The sequence below is a fragment of the Opisthocomus hoazin genome, chromosome 1 (genome assembly GCF_030867145.1).
Source record: "Opisthocomus hoazin isolate bOpiHoa1 chromosome 1, bOpiHoa1.hap1, whole genome shotgun sequence".
NCBI lineage: Eukaryota > Metazoa > Chordata > Aves > Opisthocomiformes > Opisthocomidae > Opisthocomus > Opisthocomus hoazin.
Window position 1 is genome coordinate 15006451 of NC_134414.1, and position 21463 is coordinate 15027913.

Here is a 21463-nt window from a genome sequence, read left to right on the forward strand (position 1 = left end):
GACCAAAAAAAGCTGCTCCAGTATGCCATACCACCTAGTCTGGAAAAGAGAAGACAAAAAAGCATCCAGACTTCCAAAAACCACCAACTGGCTCCAGCCTGGACAGGTAAGTGAGCAATCTATGTGTTCACTGAAGGATTGGCAAAGGTCCTGCCATGGCAGCAACCTCCTCCCTAGCCCTGCTCTGCATAGCCAAGCTCTCTACCTATCCCAGCTCTACCTGCAGAAAAGGAGGAGCTTTGCTCTGCCCATTCCTTATTTATAACTTGTTGAGAGCCGGGAGGGAGGGGTGAGCTCTCTGTGGTGCATCCTGCCGCTGCTTGCCCACTGCCAGCCTCGCAATCTCAACTACAAATGCCTCCCGCGCAGCGTGGTGGCTGCCTTTGTGCTCTTGGTTTCCTCTGGCTGTTTGCAGTGGTGCAAGCAAAGACCAGAACCTACTACCTCGGGATTGTGGAAGAGAACTGGGACTATGCACCATCCGGGAAAAATCTGATCACAGGACAAAGCCTCTTAGAGGACAAGTAAGTCCCTGGGGTCTCTGGTAAATTGGAGGTGTATTGACAACACCAAAGAAAATTGACTAACATGGTTAATGTTGCTATAAATCTCTTAAGATGGCCTTTTTCTTATTTTTCTTCCAACGATGTTGTCATAGGGAGGATTTCAGCTTCAGGGCAAGAGTAGACTTTTGTTGACTTCTCTTCCATTGTGATTGATCAGCAGGGTGATAGTTAGTGTGTGTTTGATGTTAAGGAACTGTTATTTCTCAAAAAAGTGTCAGGTAGTGGGTTCAAAATCCCCGGTGTGTGTTTGGTGGAGATGTAGGTATTTCTGGGACTTGTTGTTCAAAGGTAAATTGCAACTTTGCCATAATTAAGCCCAGCTCTTTAAAATAAGACATAGAAGTCTGTTTAACTGGGAAAAGATTGTGAGTTTTCTCCATGTGAGATGATCAAAGTTGGGGGGCTTGGTATGTATGGCATCACTGTAAAATTTGGCTGTGTATAGCATCTATGAATGAGATACAAGTGGATGGCCCATATATCCCTGCAATGTATGCAGCTGAGGAAATTTATTTAGATTAAATACACATGATTAAATTTAGATTGAATATCCATTTAGATTCAAATATACAACAGAGAATGGTCACACTGAACTCCCGGCAATCACCCCTGCTGAAACTGGAATGCATAGGTAAGCACTGTGATGAATCGTGCCTCAGCCAGTGGAAATCAGGCCTCTCTTCTTGTGCCCGCACTGCTGGGGTGGGCAGCGTGTCCCTCCCACACCAGGAGAGCTGGTCTGGACATTGGATGGGGATGACACAGTGCCACAGAAGGCAAGCCTCTCTACAGTGTGGGTTTCAAATCTGCATGGGAATATATTTAACATTTCGTTGATATCTTTGACACCTTAGAGATAGTTTGGGGGTCCTTCCTCTGAGTCTAGGCTTGCGGTTGGAGTGGGAGCTGTGAGCGAGTGAGGAGGTCGTGATGTCCATACTAGATCTGGAGGCACACTTGGAGCTGAGTGTTTTGTCCTGGGAGTTAGAAATGGAAACATGGAAATGCCCTTTCTGAATTTTCAGAAAATCCCAAGAAATGCCAGACTTCTCTCTAGTGGCAGGTAATTTCAGAATCACTCTCAGTTGGATTTCATAAAGGAAATTATTTTTCCACAAGCAGGAGACAAGAAAGAGTTTTATTTTTCAACACAAACTTATGCTTATGCTCATGCTCTTTAAAACTGGAGGTCCCAGAGAGCATCCAAGTCAATGGGTGTTACTTTTCTGGGTAGAACTCAGGGTAATAGTTTGTTCCCAGCCCCTGAAAACACGCTTTGCTGGAAAGGTTATTCTTCAGTTGTGTTAAACACTTCAATTTCTCACTTCCCTATTCTTTTTAGCAGAGGATAGCTTCCTCCACTCCCTAAACTGGAAGACCCCTCACTAAAAATAATTCAGCTTTAAGTGAAGGGCAGCTACCTGTAAATCCATCCCAGTACCATAGAGAGACTTGGAATCTGTTCTGTAAATTGTACTTTTAAGGCTGCCTGCACTTTGTGTTCCATCAAGTAGCACATTTACTTTAAAGTCTGTGACATAAATGCAATGCTTTTTACATGGCACGACAGGGAGGCATGATAGCTTCTGCCTTCAGTCATCACTGTAATGTAATAATTACAGAATGTTAATTCCAAAGTGTTTACCCACAGAGGATTTTAAGGTAGACTACACATTCAAAGCTGGGGATCTGTTTGTGATGAACTCCCTACGAGCAAAATAATAAAGTAATTCGTGTAACTAATTGTCTCCATTTCCAAACTGTATTGAGCTGAGCTAGAATTAAGTGCTGTATTCTGGAATAATACTGTGTCTGCATAAGTATGTGGGCTAAATAGTGAACAAATAATAGCTATTTTGACTATTAAGTTCTCTAGGATAACCTCTACTGTAAATTTAAAGCAGTATACTAATAGGTACTTTTCAACTAATTAATTGGTTCCTATGGATATTATAAAAAAATGTATTGGCATAAACAAATTAAAGGATTGATTCCTAGGTAGGAAGAGGGATGCATTTTGAACCAGCTGTGTTCTGCAAGCAGGAATGCTCGGGCTCGCTGAGCCTAGCACTTCTCACCTTGTGATGCATCCTCACAGCACTCATCTGAGGGGGCACTATCCCAGTTTTATCGATAGGGAAGTGAAGATAAAGAGGTTGCAGACAAACTGATCATCTTTAAAAGAGTCAGTGCATAGATATAAAGGAATGCTCCCTTTGATTCCGGCTAGCCCACAGAGATATGATCAAAACCACATATTCTTCACTACTAATAAAAATGCTGAATTAGCAAGTGTGTAATGGAAAGTGTTACGCTACCTGGATCAGATAGTGAGATTTAAGAGATGACTTTCAGTGTTGCTGTGCCAAAGTCAATGATACCTTCCTCAGCCTTTATTTTTCAGCAGCGATGAGGAGAAGGAAGACTTTGGTAGCTGAGGCATGGGGCTGGAAATCAGTTGAGCTGGTTGTGGCAGGAGGCACAGCTACACTGCTCAGCTCTCGCCGTGCTGGTGCTGAGTGAGCTGCCTCCCCAGCCAGGAGCAGCGGAGCTGCATCAGCACATCCCTGGGTGTGAGCTGAAAAGGCTGCCTCTCGTCAGAGCTGATGAACTCAAACGTAGTCCTCTGTTAACATAACTATTCTGCTTGGGTACTGATTTTTATTATGCCTTGTGTTGCTGCAGTGCTCAAAGGCCAGCCTGCTGCTGGAACAGAGCAAGTACCTTGCTGTGCATCAGTGCTTCTTATGTAAAGAGAGTAGTGAGGCTGTTCGCCTCTGCCATTTGTCTGCTTGAAGCCTCAAGCTGTCCCACTAATTCTCATAGCTGGAGTGTTATGAATGAAGCCAAGACATCTCACTCTCGGTTCTCCCTTTGAAAATTAAGCTGAGATTTTCTGAAGCACACAGGACTTTGGAAATTACAGACAGATCGAAATTATGGCCACTGAGTATCGGCGAGCTGGGAAGGTGTTCGGCATTCCCTCCAGCCTGATAAAACTGGCGAGAGAGACATCATTAAGCCATAGTGGACTGGACACAGTGAGTGCCAGGTGTTTTCGATGCTGCTGGATGTGCTGCAGATCCAGTGAGATTTTGTGGGTTAGGGTATGAACATTGTTGTAATAGGAGGGTGAGCTCAGACACTGCCTGCTCCCTTTAGTGGCCACATAGGCAACAGCCTTTCAGAAGAAAAATACACCTAGGTGTTGTGGCTTGACATACATCAGTGTTTCCCTCCCTACTGTGGCTCATGCCTCAGGATTAGAGTTTGGTTGATAATCCTTTTAAATTAATTTAGTACCAGTTTATATGATGGACACTTAAATCTTGCTCTGCTGGTGGTAGATGTTATTAAGTTTTGCCTGATGAAACAGCACATCCCTTCTCTTTAGGCCACCAATCTTACATTTATCTGGGCCAAGTCTTGCACCCACCAACACTAAAGGGTGCTTTTTCTTACCACAGCATCAGACACTGTTTGTGCAATTTGCCTGTGAGGAGAACCCACCCAGATAAGTGACAATGAAGTCGTCACAGATGCTAAACTAATGTCTCAGTCATCACGAAGCCAAATGACCCAATTGCATCAGGGGAGATGATCATTGTGAGAAGGGTCAACATCAAAAGGGTTTTTGAAGTGAAATCCTGGCTCTAAGGAATCACAGAATATTCAGGGTTGGAAGGGACATCTGGGGATCCTCTAGTCCAGCCCCCCTACCAAAGCAGGGTCACCTACAGCAGGCTGCACAGGACCACATCCAGGCAGGTTTTGAATATCTCTAGAGAAGGAGACTCCACAACCTCTCTGGGCAGCCTGCTTTAGTGCTCCGTCACCCTCAGGGTAAAGAAGTTCTTACTCATGTTCAGATGGAACTTCAGTTTGTGCCCGTTGCCCCTTGTGCTGTCACTGGGCACCACTGAAAAGAGTCTGGCCCCATCCTCTTGACACCCACCCTTCAGACATTTATAAGCATTTATAAGGTCCCCTTTCAGCCTTCTGTTCTTCAGGCTAAGCAAGCCCAGCTCCCTCAGCCTTTTCTCGTAGGAGAGATGCTCCAATCCCCTCATCATCTTTGTAGCCCTTCCCTGGACTCTCTCCAATATTTCCTCGTCTTTCTTGAACTGAGGAGCCCAGAACTGGACGCAGTACTTGGGTCTCACAAAGGCAGAGCAGTGGGGGAGGATGAAGCCTGAGAGGAGTTTTGTTATTGACTTCACAGGAAGCAGAACTTTACCCTGGGAGAGAAACCATTATAGCCACATTTCAGAGCTTCATGTAAGACTATGTGAGTTTGATTGACCTCTTCAGTTGCCTGTGTGGGTCAGAAAAGGCCCAAAACATCCGCTGAGGACATTGTGTCTCTCTCTTTTGAGGACACACAACTCACTTTGTTGTTTAATGCTGTGTGGTCAGGGCACCATCTATAAACGTGAGTTGGCACCACTGGTCCCCTTCTGCTGGCCATCCCTCTAGCACAGACATTGCATTGGCCTTAGCACAGGAGTCATTGTTTGGCAGAGCGTTACCCTGAACAGGTTACATGACCCAGGGGCATCCTGGAGCTGTAGGAACTGACTGTCCTGGCTTACTCCAGCCGTAGAAGAAATGGGGAACTCATGGAAAAAAAAGCTGTCGTAAACTCAGACACAGAGCGTGCAAAGAGGGTAGAGAATAGGAAAGATTTTGCCATCAACAGAATCTAGGGAACAAGTCCATAAAGACAGTTCTTTAAGTGGTTGTCAGTGTACAAACTATGGGATATTGGTGCAACAGTAGTAATAAAAGAAAGATCCCATCTACCTACTGTTGCACCCAGGAGTGTATGGTGGCTATTGGGCATGTTAACTGTAAGAGAAAATTTGGGACCCCACATCTGGTAGTCATTTGAAGTGCTAGTTTTTAACTGGTGATTACAGTGGCAAACAAACTCAGCAGTCCTCAAAACTTTGTCAGTGAGGGATCTGGCTCCAGTCTACCGAGGAGCTGTTTCACCATGCACAACATGTAGCTCTCTCTCCATTTCTTACTGCACACTGCAACACAGTATTCATGCAAGCACCTCTTGAAAAAACTAACCTCTGTTGGATTTAGCTCTCTTTCTTATGATCAAAGGTAACATCAACACAGTGAAAATCTTGGCAAAATACTTCTTCTCCATGATAAAAGAAATAGGTGTAGAAATTATACTTAACTCATGGTCCTACCCTAGCTCATCATCCTACCCTCAGATGGCAGATCATCTGCATGTCTAGTCTTGATCTGAAGTAGAGTCTACAAGACACTCCTGTTTTACTCTTTCTCTCATTTGGAAGAGTTGCAGTGCTCATCATTGCAAGGGGATGGATGACTGTAATTATGTTAATACTAATTTTAAGGAATCAGAGTTCATTTCCTATTAATAACTCCCTGTCCCACTCATGTGCATTGCCAACATTTTTTGGAGCTTAAGAACTGCTGGGAAATGCCAACTAGAAAAATGAAATCAGACACAGGAATAAAGGAAGGATTTGCATGGTTTTCCTAGTCTGAACAAGATTTTTTATGCCCTAATTCACAAGCCTGCTTGCCTCTATGTACAAACTCAAAACTGGCCCAACTGGAGGAGACGAAGGAAGGACTTAGTGCGGCTGAAGGTTTGCATGGGTATAGGTCCAGGGGATGGAGGGCTCCCATTCCCTACAAGAAGTGGGGCTGCCTCAACATCACAAATTTGTGCACATGAAGTGCAGGCTGACAACGAGTTGGAGGGAGATAGTCAAGATTTAGAAGAGCAGCTCTTACATCCACACAAGACTGGAAGGATGGAAGAGGTTCAGACAGTGATATTGCAAAGCCACCAGGAAGATGAAGTGGTTTAAGTGAGCAGGGAGAAGGTTTGTCTTCTTGTGACAAGACAAGAATGAGAGATAGGAGATATTTTGCCAGAGAGTGTCTAGTGAAACAGGCACATTGTGACCACTGGAATAAAGAGCAAAGACAGATTTAAAGAATTGGATGTATTTAATTATCACAGCAAATGGAGAAGCCACTATTGCAATAACATACTGGAAAGTCATTGGGTGGGAAAGAATGAAACAGGAGATGCAGTTGAAGGGGATGTTTAACTCGGTGACTGAAAATGTGAAGTGTTTCCCAAAGAAGCAGAAGCCATCAAAAAAAGACAGGGAATGGTATCTGAGAAGTGTTGTCAAAGGCAACAGAGGAAAGGTCAGCAGGACCCTGTCCTGAAGCCATGAAAACCTCCAAGTGACTCTGGAGATGGGTGGTAAGGAACCATGGGGTGGGAGCCACGCTGGTACAAATGGCACTGGCAGCAGAGACTTCATGGAGCACTGAGAAGATGCTCTCACTGAAAGAAAGAAGGGGGACAGGAGGAAACATCTGTGTCCTACAGACGGAGCAGCAGGGACTGTGGCACTGAGCCTGTGTCAGCTCCCTCTGACCCATCTACTGGCTGCACTGTGGCTCTGGGTAGAGGTACCAGCCCCACAGTGTGGCCACATGTCCATGATCCAGGCATCTGGGAGTGGAGAGGAGAGGGCATGGACACCCATTCATCCTTTCTATGAGCTTCCTATGGCCGATACGATTAGCTCCAGTCTTTCCGATACCATTAACTCTTTCTTTCTGCAAGGGACTTTAAGCACTGTATCGTGCAGCACAGCAACATTTGTCAAGAGGTACAGAGCTACTAGCCACTTGCAAGGATGAGAAGGGCACCCAAAAGTCCTCCTGAATGAAACAGGGAAGCCTGGACCCCTGGAGTGGGACTCACAACAACCAGTGTGCTCTGTCCTTGGGGGCTGGGGGTGGCCAAAAGGACATGCTGAAAATACATGTCTCTGTATATGTGGGAGAGCTGGGCTCTACCCTCCCAGACAGTAGAAGGAGTGAGGCTGAAGTGTCTGCACTCCAGGAAACTCTCCAACATCAGGGCATTTTGGGTAGGAAACTCTTCTGCTCTTTGGAGAGCACGGGTCTAGAAGGAAAGAAAGCTATGCAAGAGCCTGAGTCTGTAACACAACAGCAAGTGCATCAGTGGCATGTAGGAATTTGTCTCCCAGAGTTGTTTGGTTGTTTTCTTTTGGACAATGATTAAACAAAACCCATAATTAACCAGGGCAAAGAGGCCAGGTTGCTCCTTTCATGCTATGATGCCTTTCTGGCTCCGTGGCTCTCGCACTGCTTTATGCCCTGTATAGCAGAGCATCACCTACATTGCAGCTGGCTGCAGCTGATACCCATTGCAGAGGCAGTGGGCTCTGCAACTCTGAATGGATGATTTGAATAGATCTTCTTTCAGAACACTGGCACTAAAAAGACTTGTTTTGCTGAATCCAAGATGGCTTCTAGTAGGAGTCAGGCACAGATCTAGCCGACAGAAATGCTACAGCATGGCTTTAGGCACTTGGGAAGTCTCTGGTGCCTAAGCCTAAGGGTTTTCTCAGGATGATTTCTTGAATCTCAATACCTAACTGGGTTTTGGAATCCCTGTTCTATGCATTTAAAGGAGTTAGTTCAACTCGTGTCAAGCATTTGACAAAGCCTGGTCAGAAAATATGCATTTTTCTGGGGTACTGTTCTCCTTCTGCAGGAGACAGCGTATCCCAGGCGAGTGAAGTTATGGGAGGGCGTGCGATGCTGTCTGGCCAGAAAGCCAGGGACATAAGGGCACTGTCATCATGGGGAAAACACAGTGCCACTGCAGCACCTCATTTGAAATATTTGGTGGCTCAAGGGAATGGAAAAAATTCTGTGAAAAAAATTCTGCTCAAAACAAGTACTTGAAAAAAAATCTGTGTGATTGTATCTAGAGAAATTTTCTTATAAATCATTTTAAAAATCAGCTTATAATTTGAATTGGGGCATAGCCACCTGAATACGTTGCCACAAGGAAAGGAATCATGTGCATTTACACTGCACTACTACTGACACCACCTGCTACTCTGTGGTAAGGGCTCTTGTAGCAGCTCTTCTCCCCAGGCAGTGGAAGGGAACTTCTCCTCGGTGAGCGCAGCGTGACTTGCCAGGTCTTGCTGTGCATACACAGACAGTTACCACAGACCTGCTAATTCACTGAAAATCCAGACTTCTTGGCAACTCGTTCCTTAATCACGGTTTTGGGGTGTATTTATCTGACATACGTTGTTCTGTGAAGAGGCAGACTGAGAAGTTTCGGTCCCTTCCGCTCCATCCTTGCCAACCATTCCTGCCACAGCAGTACCGTTGGCTATGTTTTTGTTTGTGCCAAAATAGTTCGTGGCTTGTTATAAAGAACACTTTTCAAACGAAAAAGCATTCTTTTTGGAGGCTTTTATATCCAGATCACTTCAGGGATCTGGTTTAGACTGTGGCCATGGAGGTATAATGGCCACGGATGGGGGATGTTGTGAGTTATGGTGTCAAACAGAGATGGCTTAAAAAGGGTGAGCATGGATCTTATGGTGAAGAAATTATAGCAAATCATACCTTTCAACTCATGTGACATCCAACACATAGGTTGCTGGCACTGCACAACAGCACCGAAATGAAATAGATTCACAGGTGAACTGGTCAGTCACAAAAACTCATTACAAACACGTAGTTGCTCTGTTTCTGACAGTGATACTTCAGGAAACTTAGCTCAGCTTTTTTATGAGTTTGTTAGGAAGCATGAAATTTCATACAGTTTTCAGGGTATGCAAAAACTTGTGGAGCAGTCAACTACGGTGAAATTGTCATACAGTCCACTGCTGGTTGTGTGGCAAAGGAGGGTCGTTTCTACACTGTCTGGTATATTTAGCCATGAAGAATGTCTACCAAACTTGTCAGCTGTAACTTGGAGAGAAGTGAAAAAGATTTAATGTCATAACAGATGTGCTGAACTTGAGTTTCCAGTATGATGTTATAGTTAAAAGGGAAAAACTAATTCCCAGTAGTGTAACAAATATTGACTGGGAGCACGTCTGACTTTAACTGGAGTATTGCTTGCATATTGTGTGAAGTTCTTGTGTTCAGACTTCAAAAGAGAAAGAGAAATATTGGAAGGCTTTCAGAAAAGAGCTTTAGGAAAGAGTTGTGGCATAAAGAATGCCAGTGTACTTCATTTGTCCAGAAGAAGGGTAGGAGGCAATTCAGTCAATTAGTTAAAAATTATGCAAGTGCCTGCATAGAAAAGAAGCTCTTGATGGTATGTGGCCTCTTTGATCTGAGAGACAGCTTGATGGGAACCAGTGGTTGGAGTGTGGAGTTAGATGATATGAGACTACAAACAGAATTCAGGGAGCAGGTATTTAATAGCTATAATCTGTCAACCACTGACCATTTGGTGGGTTCTCCATCACTTGAAATTGCTATAAACATAGGCTCTGGAATGTAGAAATTATGTATTTCATGCAAAAAAATATTTCATGCTACTCTTCTGGAGTGTCAAACTAGTTTGTTGCAATAGTTCTTACTGGCTTTAGAAAAGGCTTCAATTAATTTGGTTTTCTTCTCCTTCTGAGCCATCATGCTTTCATATGTGAGGTTTTAAACCTGCAAAGGAAGGAGAAGTTGCTAAAACTGTACAGAAAGGCCTGAGTAACTGATCTTCAAGTGAAGGCTTGTAGTAACTGTGCTAACACCCAGATCTTCATGTGGGATGACTGTTACCACACAGAAAGGGGCTTGGACCCTGCTAGCACTGTCCAGATTTACTCCTCAGCCTTTTTTCCACCAGCTATGTGATATGTCCCAGGGAACTATTTGTCTGCACTGCAAGCACCAGTTATTTGATCAACTCTTAAAGGAGTTTTTTGTCTCTAAATGATTTTCACTTCCCAACACTAGGTTTGCAAGTGTGTATGCGACCAGAGGAGCCAACCGGATAGGGCGTGTGTACAAAAAGGCTATTTTCAGGCAATTCACAGATGACACTTACTCCCACGAGATCCCCAAAGCAGCCTGGCTGGGGTTCCTTGGTCCAGTCCTGAAGGCAGAAGAAGAGGATGTCTTTATTGTCCATATGAAGAACTTTGCCTCCCGCCCATACTCTGTGCATCCACATGGGGTCTTCTATGACAAGGACTCTGAAGGTAAAAGCTGGTTTGCCCTTTCTCTTTTCTTCTCCTTTTCCCCTGGAGTAGCTAATACCATGGCTAAAGTTTGTCCAAGTATTTATTGTTCTGGCCATTGACATCAGAGGGCTTGAGATCACCCTCTCATAAACTCAGTAATTGCAGCTGATGACTAAAACCAGGAATAGCCTCATCTCTTAAAACTTTTTGCCACAAACCTTCAATGCCTGGGATAAATCCAGCACCAAAACAGGTTAGGTGGGTCTTTTTACCTGAATTATTTTCCTGAACTGTAAGTCACAGAAGCATTTTCCCTCCTTCCTTCTATTTCTAACCTGTTTGAATGGACAGAGTACTTATAAGTAAATGCTTTGCTCTTTATAGGGCTGTAATGTACATGATTTAATTTTCAGAATCCCAAACATACGTGTGTGTATTTTGTTTGGAGAACTGTATGGATTTGTCTACATTCATACTCTCATCTGTTGTCTGTGAGAAGATACGCAAAGTTAGCTGACAAAATGTGTAGATAACTGGTGAGAGTAAAGAGCCAAGGAAAAATTAGAGCCTGTTAATGCATTTTTAAAATTTCATCTACCGATAAATCAATTTTAACTCTCAAGATTTTTTGACCTTTCTTCTGAAGCTCTGAATTTTTTCGCAACTTGTCAGTGATCCTGTGTTTGTGACTGCTGTTATTATTTTTGAAATTTGTGATAAAATAGAAGAAATAATAAGACTTTATTTAGTACAATTTATATAAGGAAAACATTTAAGGAGGCTCTAAAATCTTCATTTTTGCTTTTAATCTATTAGGAGCACTTTATCCTGATGGAACCGGCGGTAAAAGCAAAGAGGACGACTTTGTTGTTCCCGGTGGAAATTACACGTACACATGGCCAGTAAGGAAAGGTTATTCCCCAACTTTGGCAGACTCAAACTGCTTGACTTGGATTTACCATTCTCACATTGACACACCAAGAGATATTGCATCTGGTTTAATTGGGCCCCTGCTGGTTTGTAAAAAAGGTACTGAGCTAGAAACACTGATAAAGCAAGCCCCTCTGCCAAGCTTGGCATCTTAACAGTCATTTTTACTTACAGGTATAAACATGATGGTCTAGAGTCTATCCCTACATAGCCCATAAAAAGGGGCAAGGAATAGCTGGGCCATTCCAGGAGCATCCCAGGGTAGGTATTGTAGCTCTGGGACAACCCCCTTCCTGCTCCTCTTTAGCTTCACGAGAGATTTGCCTCGGCTGGTGGAGGGACTGCAGCATGCTCTGTGGCCAGCCGGCCATGGCCGAGAGCAAATCCAAATATTCCCACACTGGGATCATTTCAGGACGAGCAAAGGACTCATTGCCCAGAGAATGAAATTAGGGCTGGGCTGGTGACTTCAGCATTGACATTCACATATTTGAAACCCCAGTGTTCTTTGTCATTTTTTCCCCATGCACATTATGTATTTATTATTGCTCACACGTTGTGTATCACAACCATATGGGGATGGCACTGGACAGCTGAGGTGATAGTCTGTCCTGTATACTTTACAGCCTCCTGGTTTTGTGCTGGAGCTGTCAGGGACCATGTACCAGCCCTCTCCTCTCTATCAGCTGAGCTGTTGTCCCCTCTCCTCCTGGGCGCATGTAACTCTGCCACCTTTTTCCAGTACATCCCACAGTACAAGATCAGCCCTGATTTTATATACAGAACAGATAAGTGAAGCATATTTTATATACGAAGAAGAGAAAGACTTCAATGTGGAAAGGACAGGCTTGGTCTCCAACTTAGCTCACACAATTAAGACATCTCAGAATTGTATTCTCCTGGAGAGCCTTTGAAATCCACGGAACTGCCTGCATTATGTGAAACTGAGCCTATAACCGTACGATAATATTTGAAGATAGGACACAGCACATTCAAAACAATCCTAGACTGAAAAGCCAGGTTATCTGCATGTTCAGTCTTGAATTCATGAGGGTGGATATCTGCATGAGGCTACTGCTGTAGTCCTTTGTCCAGCGGTGGTGGGTGGCTCCTTACAGGGCTGACAGCAAGGCTCTGGGGCTGCATCCTGCAGGAGACAGGGGAAGCAAAGGTTTTCACGGGCTCAGACGTAGACTGGACAATTAGAGGAGGTCTAAACCTGCCAATGGTTAATAACAGACTGCTCATCATTGCCATTCCCATAGTCTCAGGTTGTTCCCCAAACGGTCACTCAGATAATGATACTGAACCTAGCCTGAACAGATTATATTCATCCTGCCTTCAGCCTTTTTAAAATTCAGTATTTAGTCCTAGATAATTGCTGAGGCTTCATCATTAGTCTGTGGAGAGTGAGCCACATTTAGACAGACATTCTGAGGGTATGGTTCACCAGTTGCTTCAATGCAACAGAAATGCAGGCTACCACTTGCCTCTCCTTAATTGCTCATCAAAAAAATGTTACTGGCTGGATCAGGCCCATGATGTGGCTCACTGTCTAGGAACACAGATGCTAACACTGACCAAAGGGCAGAGTTGGGTGCAGTGGACCAAAGATGGGAAAAATGGGACCACAGATACTGGCAGGTACTTGTGCTGATGTCAAACCAAAGAGAGCCTGAAACATCAGCTTGATTTAGACAAGATGAACTGCCTTCTGGAGGCACTCGTCTGTTGAAAGGCTGTTGGAGGCGGGTCAAGATGTCTTAGAAGATTAGTGAAAAGGTGGGCCCTTCCAGAAGGAAATGGGAGATCTGGTTACCTGTGATACAGAGAAGGCTGAGGTACTCAACAATATTTTTTCCTCAGTCTTCACTGGCAAGTGCTCCAGCCACCCCACCCAAGTTGCAGGCAGCAAAGGCAGGGACTGTGAGAATGAAGAACCACCCACTGTAGGAGAAGATCAGGTTAGACACCATCTAAGGAACCTGAAGGTGCACGAGTCCATGGGACCTGATGAGGTGCTTCCATGGGTCCTGAGGGAACTGGCAGATTAAGTTGCTATGCCACTATCCATCATATTTGAAAAGTCACAGCAGTCCGGTGAAGTTCCCACTGACTGAAAAAGGGGAAACATCACCCCCATTTTTAAAAAGGGGAAAAAGGAAGACCAGGGGAACTACAGGCCAGACAGTCTCACCCCTGTACCCAGCAAGATCAAGGAGCAGATCCTCCTGGAAACTATGCTAAGGCACATGGAATATAAGGAGGTGATTCGTAACAGCTTCATGGAGGGCAAATCATGCCTGACAGATTTGGTGGCCCTCTATGACAGGGCTACAGCTTTGGTGGCTAAGGGAAGAGCAGATGGTGTCATCTACCTGGACTTGAGCAAAGCATTTGACACTGTCCCACACAACATCCTTGCCTCTAAATTGGAGACAAATGGATTTGATGGATGGACCACTAAGTGGATAAGGAATTGGCTGGATGGTCACACTCCAAGAGTTGTAGTTAATGGCTTGAAGTCCAGGTAGAGATCAGTGAGGAGTAGTGTTCCTCAGGGGTCAGTACTGGGACAGGTGCTGTTTAACATATTTGTTGGCAACATGGACAGTGGGATTGAGTACACCCTCAGCCAGTTTGCTGACAACACCAGGCTGTGTGGTGTGGTCAACATGTTGGAGGGAAGGGATGCCATCCGGAGGGACCTGGACAGGCTTGAGGGGTGGGCTCGTGTGATCATCATGAGGTTCAACAAGCCTAAGTGCAAGGTCCAGCACATGGGTCAGGGCAACCCCCGGTATCAATATAGGCTGGGGAATGAAAGGATTGAGAGCCACCCTGAGGAGCAGGACTTGGGGATGCTGGTTGATGAGAAGCTCAGCATGAGCATTCAGCATTCTGGCTGAATGGCAGAACTCAGAGGGTTGTCATCAGCGGCGCTGAGTCTAGTTGGAGGCTGGTGACAAGTGGTGTCCCCCAGGGGTCAGTACTGGGCCCAGTCTTGTTTAACTTCTTCATCAACGACCTGGATGAAGAGTTAGAATGTACCCTCAGCAAGTTTGCTGACGACACCAAACTGGGAGGTGTGGTAGATACACCAGAAGGCTGTGCTGCCATTCAGCGTGACCTGGATAGGCTGGAAAGCTGGGCAGAGAGGAACCTGATGAGGTTCAACAAGGGCAAGTGCAGGGTCCTGCACCTGGGGAGGAACAACCTCATGCACCAGTACAGGCTTGGGGTGGACCTGCTGGAGAGCAGCTCTGCGGAGAGGGACCTGGGTGTCCTGGTGGACGACAGGTTAACCATGAGCCAGCAGTGTGCCCTGGCTGCCAAGAAAGCCAATGGCATCCTGGGGTGCATCAAGAAGAGTGTGGCTAGCAGGAGGAGGGAGGTTGTCCTTCCCCTCTACACTGCCCTGGTGAGGCCTCATCTGGAGTCCTGTGTCCAGTTCTGGGCTCCCCAGTTCAAGAAAGATGAAGAGCTACTGGAGAGAGTCCAGCGGAGGGCTACGAGGATGGTGAGGGGACTGGAGCATCTCCCCTACGAGGAGAGGTTGAGGGAACTGGGCTTGTTCAGCCTGAAGGAGAGAAGGCTGCGAGGGGACCTAATAAATGCCTACAAATATGTGAAGGGTGGGTGTCAGGAGGATGGGGACAAGCTCTTTTCAGTGGTGCCCAGTGACAGGACAAGGGGCAATGGGCACAAACTGAGGCACGGGAAGTTCCGTCTGAACATGAGGAGGAACTTCTTCCCTCTGAGGGTGACGGAGCACTGGAACAGGCTGCCCAGGGAGGTTGTGGAGTCTCCTTCTCTGGAGATATTCAAGACCCGCCTGGACGGGGTCCTGTGCGGCTTGCTGTAGGTGACCCTGCTTCGGCAGGGGGGTTGGACTAGATGACCCACAGAGGTCCCTTCCAACCCCTACTATTCTGTGATTCTGTGATTCTATGAGCTGGCAATGCGCACTTGCAGCCCAGAAGGCTAGCTGTATCCTGGGCCGCATCAAAAGAAGTGTGGCCAGCAGATCAAGGGAGGTGATTCTGCCCCTCTACTCTGCTCTGGTGAGACCCCACCTGGAGTCCTGCGTCCAGCTCTGGAGCCCTCAGCAAAAGAAAGACATAGACCTGCTGGAGCAGGGCCAGAGGATGTCACAAAAATGATCCAAGGGCTGGAACACCTCTCCTGTGAGGAAAGGCTGAGAGAGCTGGGGCTGTTCAGCCTGGAGAAGAGAAGGCTCCATGGAGACCTTATAGCAGCCTTCCAGTACCTGAAGGGGGCCTACAAGAAAGCTGGAGAGGGACTTGTTACAAGGGCATGTAAGGATAGGACAAGGGGTAATGGCTTTAAATTAAAAGAGGGTAGATTTATATCAGATATAAGAATGAAATTTATTACTATGAGGTTGTGAGGTGGTGAGGCCCTGGAGAAACTGTGGCTGCCCCCTCCCTGGAAGTGTTCAAGGCCAGGCTGGACGGGGCTTTGAGCAACCTGGTCTAGTGGACCAAAGCCAAACCATTCCATGAGTCTGTGAAAATTAGGTGAGATTCATCCTGCCCTATAGATCATGGGCAAAGCACTGTATTTCCTTGAGTGCTCCAAAGTTATTGTCACTTTTAAATTCAATCCCCTCCAAGGCTTTTTTTATCACTTTCCTTTTCGTTTGTAATTTAGGAACTGCAGATGAGACCTCAATAGAAGGGACTGGTGCTGCTAACGCTTTTGCCCTGATGTTTAGCATTGTAGATGAAAACTTCAGCTGGTACCTTGACGACAACATAAACACCTTCTGCTTAGAACCAGCCACAGTTGACAAAGAGGATGAAGGTTTCCAGACCAGCAACCGAATGCATGGTGAGCAGGACTCTTGAGCAAATGGTAACCTACAGAAGGGATCAGGCTCTTTTCATTTCAGTAGGACTTTCCATCCCTTGCAATGTCTCTCCTTTATCTGGGTCAGCAAGGAATGGGTCAAGACGTTGAAGTACTGTGTTGATAAAAAGCCTCTCCCTAAATACAGTACAACACACTGGCTTGCAGAGAGGAGATTTGGCTTTCATGCCCATCTCTGCCATTTGTTTAGTATTTTATCTTAGGCAACAGATTTAAGCCATTTAGTGACTGTTTGACCAACTATGAAACAAGAAAAGCAAGCTGCAGAGCACTTTGTGATGCGTGTGTTGGAAGAGTCCAGCATTTCTCAAAGGACCTTGTGGATGGTGGGTCGGCTGGCGCAACCACTCCTGCTCTTCAGAGACCCATTGGCCAATAGTTTTTTGTGCCATTTGGAGATCTGGTGTAAGAAGTTAAATCTAGATATTTCTCTGTATTTCGATTGTTCCACAGAGCCTAGGAGCTAAAATATTTTGCAAAATGTGAGGCTTCTTCTCCTAGTGTCCTGATATATTGTCAGATGTGCAAGCTGAGGAAGTGAGAGCTGACTAGACTGATTTTACTGATATAATCATTTTCAAATCTAAATTGCTTAAGCCTGGCATGTAATGGTACATTTATGACTCAGAATAAGAGGAAACAGATTTCAGACATGCAAAATAGCTGCAGAACAAGTTAACTTCAATATTGGGCCTTTTTTTGTGATGACTTGGCCTTTTCAACATCTTGATGTCACCCAGCAAATTTTTCACAGACCCAACCAGAGAATTTTGGCCATTTGCTCATCCAGAACTGTAAGCTGCATGTTCAAAATGTTACTCTTCATCAAGAAGCCTGTGAGGGCCTTATTCAGTGTGGACTTTCAGACAGTTTCTTTTCTCGGCCAGGAAAGGATGACCCTTAGAAATGGGGTCAGAGGCACTCTGTACTTCTCTTTCACCTCTCTTAAAGTCTCATACTTTTGTTTTTAGCTATTAACGGTTATATTTATGGCAATCTTCCCGGCTTGGAGATGTGTGCTGACACTTCCATGTCCTGGCACTTGTTTGGCATGGGGAGCGAGATAGACATCCACGCCGCGTATTTCTACGGCCACACGTTCACTAGCAGAGACCAGAGGGCAGATGTCATCGGTCTGTTCCCAGCAACGTTCGTCACAGCAGAGATGACTCCTGGGAACCCTGGGAGGTGGCTGATAACGTGCCAGGTTAATGAGCACTTACGAGGTACGGTGTTATAAATCTTCCTGATGCTTTTAGAAGTTCCAGTCTCTGTTGTGCTTGGAAAAGAAAACTGAGAGACATTTCCAGGGCAAGCAGGATTTGACAGTTTTTTTGTGACTAACTGAACGCTTTGGAACAATTTCACCAGATAAGCATCATGAATGTGAGTTTAGTCAGCAGTGGAAATTATGTAAGTTGGACCAAATCTTCAGCTAGTATGAATGACTTTACTGGGTAACTCATATGAGGAAGGCTTGCTAGACCCAGAGCTGACACCACACTTCCTATGTAAACCGGAGATTTGATGAGCAATGAGAGGAGCCTTCATCATCACTTTTTGTTGTAGATAAGCACTTAAATATAAAGAAAAATCATGCCAGCTGAATACTTTGTAGCTTTCTGCTTTACAGAATCAGACAAAAATTCACAGTGTTTTCAGAAACCTTTCTGTGAAGGAACTTGATGTTGATGTTTTGATATTCGTGTTGTATGAGAGCCCAAAAGCACATTTCATAAACTAGGTCTCATGACAGCAGGCAATGTATAATTACATCAGAGATGAGCTGAGAGAATTTTTACTTTTAAGAACTTGCACATTGATTTCAGTGGGATTTGCGTCAGGCAAAGCAAACTTGATTCTGGCAAGCAACAAATAAACAACCAGCCTCTATTTCAATGAAAATCAAGGGGAAGACAATGATGTTTTGCACACTTCAGGAGGCACTGAAAATCATTCTACCATCCTTAGCCAGATTAAGGGGTGAAGTATATAAGCTCACTAAAGAGTGTCATTGATGTCACTGGGTTTCACCTGTGGCATAAATTGCCACCTTGCAAGAGAAGGGTGCTAGAATATGGTCCAGTGTAGGCAGAGGAAGTCTTAAAAAATTGAAATATACCCTAGTAATTGTTTCCAATCCATGCAGCCCCTAGACAGTTTTGAATGTGCATTTGTATTCATAAGACTGCTGACTCTGCAGCTGGCCAAGGATTGTCTCCAGACTCTTTCTCTTCCCAGGTGGCATGGAGGCACTGTACGATGTTCAGATGTGCCAGAAAAACCTGCCTCGGCCTTCACTCAGTCACAAGAGAAGATATTATATCGCTGCTGAAGAAGTGCTCTGGAATTATGGACCTGACGGTTATGATAAATTCACTGGGCAGGGTTTAAACGCCACTGGCAGGTAAGCTTTCTTGTCCTCTCCTGTTGTGCTTTCATTTCAGGAGTCTGAGTGAGACTTCACCAGTGACTCACCAGGGCTAGGTCCTGCACTGTTATTAATTTTAATTGAAAAGGGCAGGGAGGAATGGATTTAAACAACCTTGTCTGGAAGTTAGATTTGTAACTATGATGCTCGGAATTGCCTTCTGGAAGCACTTATCTTGCTCCATTAAGTCCATACAGAAATTGAGCCCTGGTGCGAAGGGCAAAGTTCAGCAAAGTTAATGACCTTACGTTGAGACTCCTCAGGCAGCTTTCACGCTTGCAATCGGTGTAGCTCAGAGGTGCCATAATCGTAGATCCCCCCCCCCCCCCCGTTATTATTGATGAAGATGAATTGTATTACATTACCTTCCGGGAAAGCTAACAAGGATTAGAGACACATTGTGCACAGGTAATGGCATGGGTCTTGCCCTAAGGCAGTTACAGGTAAGTTGACATAAATGTCTCCATAAGTAAACTGGGGTTAAACACATGAAAGTCTAATGCACAATGAATGCCTATTTGTTAACTAACTTATAACTGTAGTTCAGACCAGTAATATCTCCCTTCATCTGCTAGAAAAGTGTATGCTAACTAGTAACCTGGGGGTCATTTCTCTTATTTCTGGAGTAAGAACTTTATCCGAAATGAAGGGTTCTGCCTGAACCTCCAGTTATTTCACCAGTCCAATTTGTTAATTTCACAGTGAATCAGCAATATATTTCACACAAGGGACTGACAGAATAGGAGGGCAATACTGGAAAGTCGTCTATGTGGAATACACTGACGCAACGTTCAGTAAGAAGAAGATTCGCTCAGAGGACATGAAGCACCTGGGAATACTTGGTACAGTGAATAATTTCCCCTCCTGTCACTACATTGGGTTTGTATGCAGATCCACTTCGATCCAGAGGGGAATTTTGTGCATGCAGCTGCCAGTCAGCCCTCTCCTGTTTAGACGGAAATATATTAGAGGGCAGTTCTTCTAATACCTTGTCTCACTCACTTTTTTTAAGGCCCTGTTATAAAAGCTGAAGTGGGAGATACAGTGCTAGTTACTTTTGCCAACAAAGCCAAAAGGAGCTATAGCATTATGGCCCACGGCGTAAGCTTCAGTAAGCTGTCGGAAGGTGCTCCCTACTTAGATGGTAAGTTTTGACTCACATCCGGAATACCTGAGTCTAAAGATCTTCTGTTGCTCTGCAGGTTTGCCCTTTTTGTGGATGCCAAGGCACAGAAGGGATGATTTATCTAGTTTATATCTACCCTACATGTCACACCTATGGGACTCCTTAATCTGTCAATGTACTGGTTCTTCCCCTTGGACACGTGCCAGTCAAGGTGTTTAAAACTAGCTGAGGTCCACGTTGAGCAAAATTCACAGGCACAATCTAATTTATATTAGTTCTAATCTAACATTACTCAACTGCAGTCAGTGGATTTCCTCTACACATACTCCAGAATTATGAAGCTTAGGATCTGGCATGATGCCCCTGCTGAGTCTTTGGATATAGCTATCCACATGGTCTGGGTTGCTTCACTCCTGATTCTCTAACCCAGGTTGTGTATTGCTCTTGCTTCACTGTCAGGATAGTCAGTGTCAGAGGCATCTTTTATTTGATTGACCTGGAATGGGAAGCAGTGATAATCCTTATTAACCCTCATAGATATGTAAACACTGAAATGGACCATTTACCAAAGGCTTCCTCTCATTTTGTTCGAAGACAGGATCTTTATCTCCTGAGTTTAACCATTAAAAAAAGTTAAAGGTCATGTTTAATTGTTAGGCATCATTTTCAGTCAGTGACAAGAAACAACCCCTTCAGAGGGTAAGAAGTCCCATTTACTTTGAACACCTATTTTAGGACACAGTAGGTCACCCTCTGGAGAGGACTTTCTGTCTCCGTTGACTACAGAAGAAACCTAGAGTTTGGGCTAGGGACTAAGCTTTAGAGGGCTCAAGTAAGGTGAGCTGAATCCCATCCATAGTGTCTACAGAGATAGTATTGTGGTCTCTGAAAATTTTTTGCTGCATTTGCAGCACTGAAAAGAAAGGTAGCTTTCTTGTTGTCTAAATTGCCTTGTTTCCAGTACAACACATCAGAAAGAAACTCACAGAACATAACCCCTCTTTTGAGAACTGTACTAAAACAATTAGGTCAACATGTAATACTCATAGCATCATACAATAAAATTAATTCAAAAGGCTTTATTAAATTCTGTTGTCTCTAATTCGTGACTTCGCAACACAACAAATTTGCTAGCAGGCCTCACTGTATCCTGAAACAACTGGTTTGAGTTCAGCCTTGAAGTCACCTGCACACATCCTAATGCCACCCATATCAGATGTAGTCCTCTGATCAAAGTGCAGCTTCCCTCTGCTCACAGTCCAGTCATGCTTTCATTTAATGCTCCCAGGTAATAGGGCCATCAGCATTGCACCATTTGGTGTGAAGCAAAATCAAACCAAATCTTACAATTCATCAGCAGTGTGTGCTGGGTCTTTGGAGAGGAACCTGAGTCCAGGTTCATCTCTTCCTAACAATCTTTCTGCCCCTTCATAGAATCATAAAATCATTAAGGTTGGAAAAGACCTCTAAGATTATC

The 21463-nt window shown here is 44.8% G+C and overlaps 1 protein-coding gene across 1 annotated transcript in view; it reads left to right on the top strand.

Moving 5' to 3' along the window:
* The first annotated feature begins 354 nt into the window (after nucleotides 1-354).
* HEPHL1 (hephaestin like 1) overlaps nucleotides 355-21463 on the top strand; it is a 35813-nt gene continuing 14704 nt past the window's right edge. Inside the window, exons 1-8 of the mRNA XM_009932594.2 lie at nucleotides 355-524; nucleotides 10380-10624; nucleotides 11423-11635; nucleotides 16211-16390; nucleotides 17401-17655; nucleotides 18671-18836; nucleotides 19563-19702; nucleotides 19873-20004. Of these exons, the coding sequence (XP_009930896.2) occupies nucleotides 355-524; nucleotides 10380-10624; nucleotides 11423-11635; nucleotides 16211-16390; nucleotides 17401-17655; nucleotides 18671-18836; nucleotides 19563-19702; nucleotides 19873-20004 (1501 nt within the window). The remainder of the gene's footprint in view (nucleotides 525-10379; nucleotides 10625-11422; nucleotides 11636-16210; nucleotides 16391-17400; nucleotides 17656-18670; nucleotides 18837-19562; nucleotides 19703-19872; nucleotides 20005-21463) is intronic.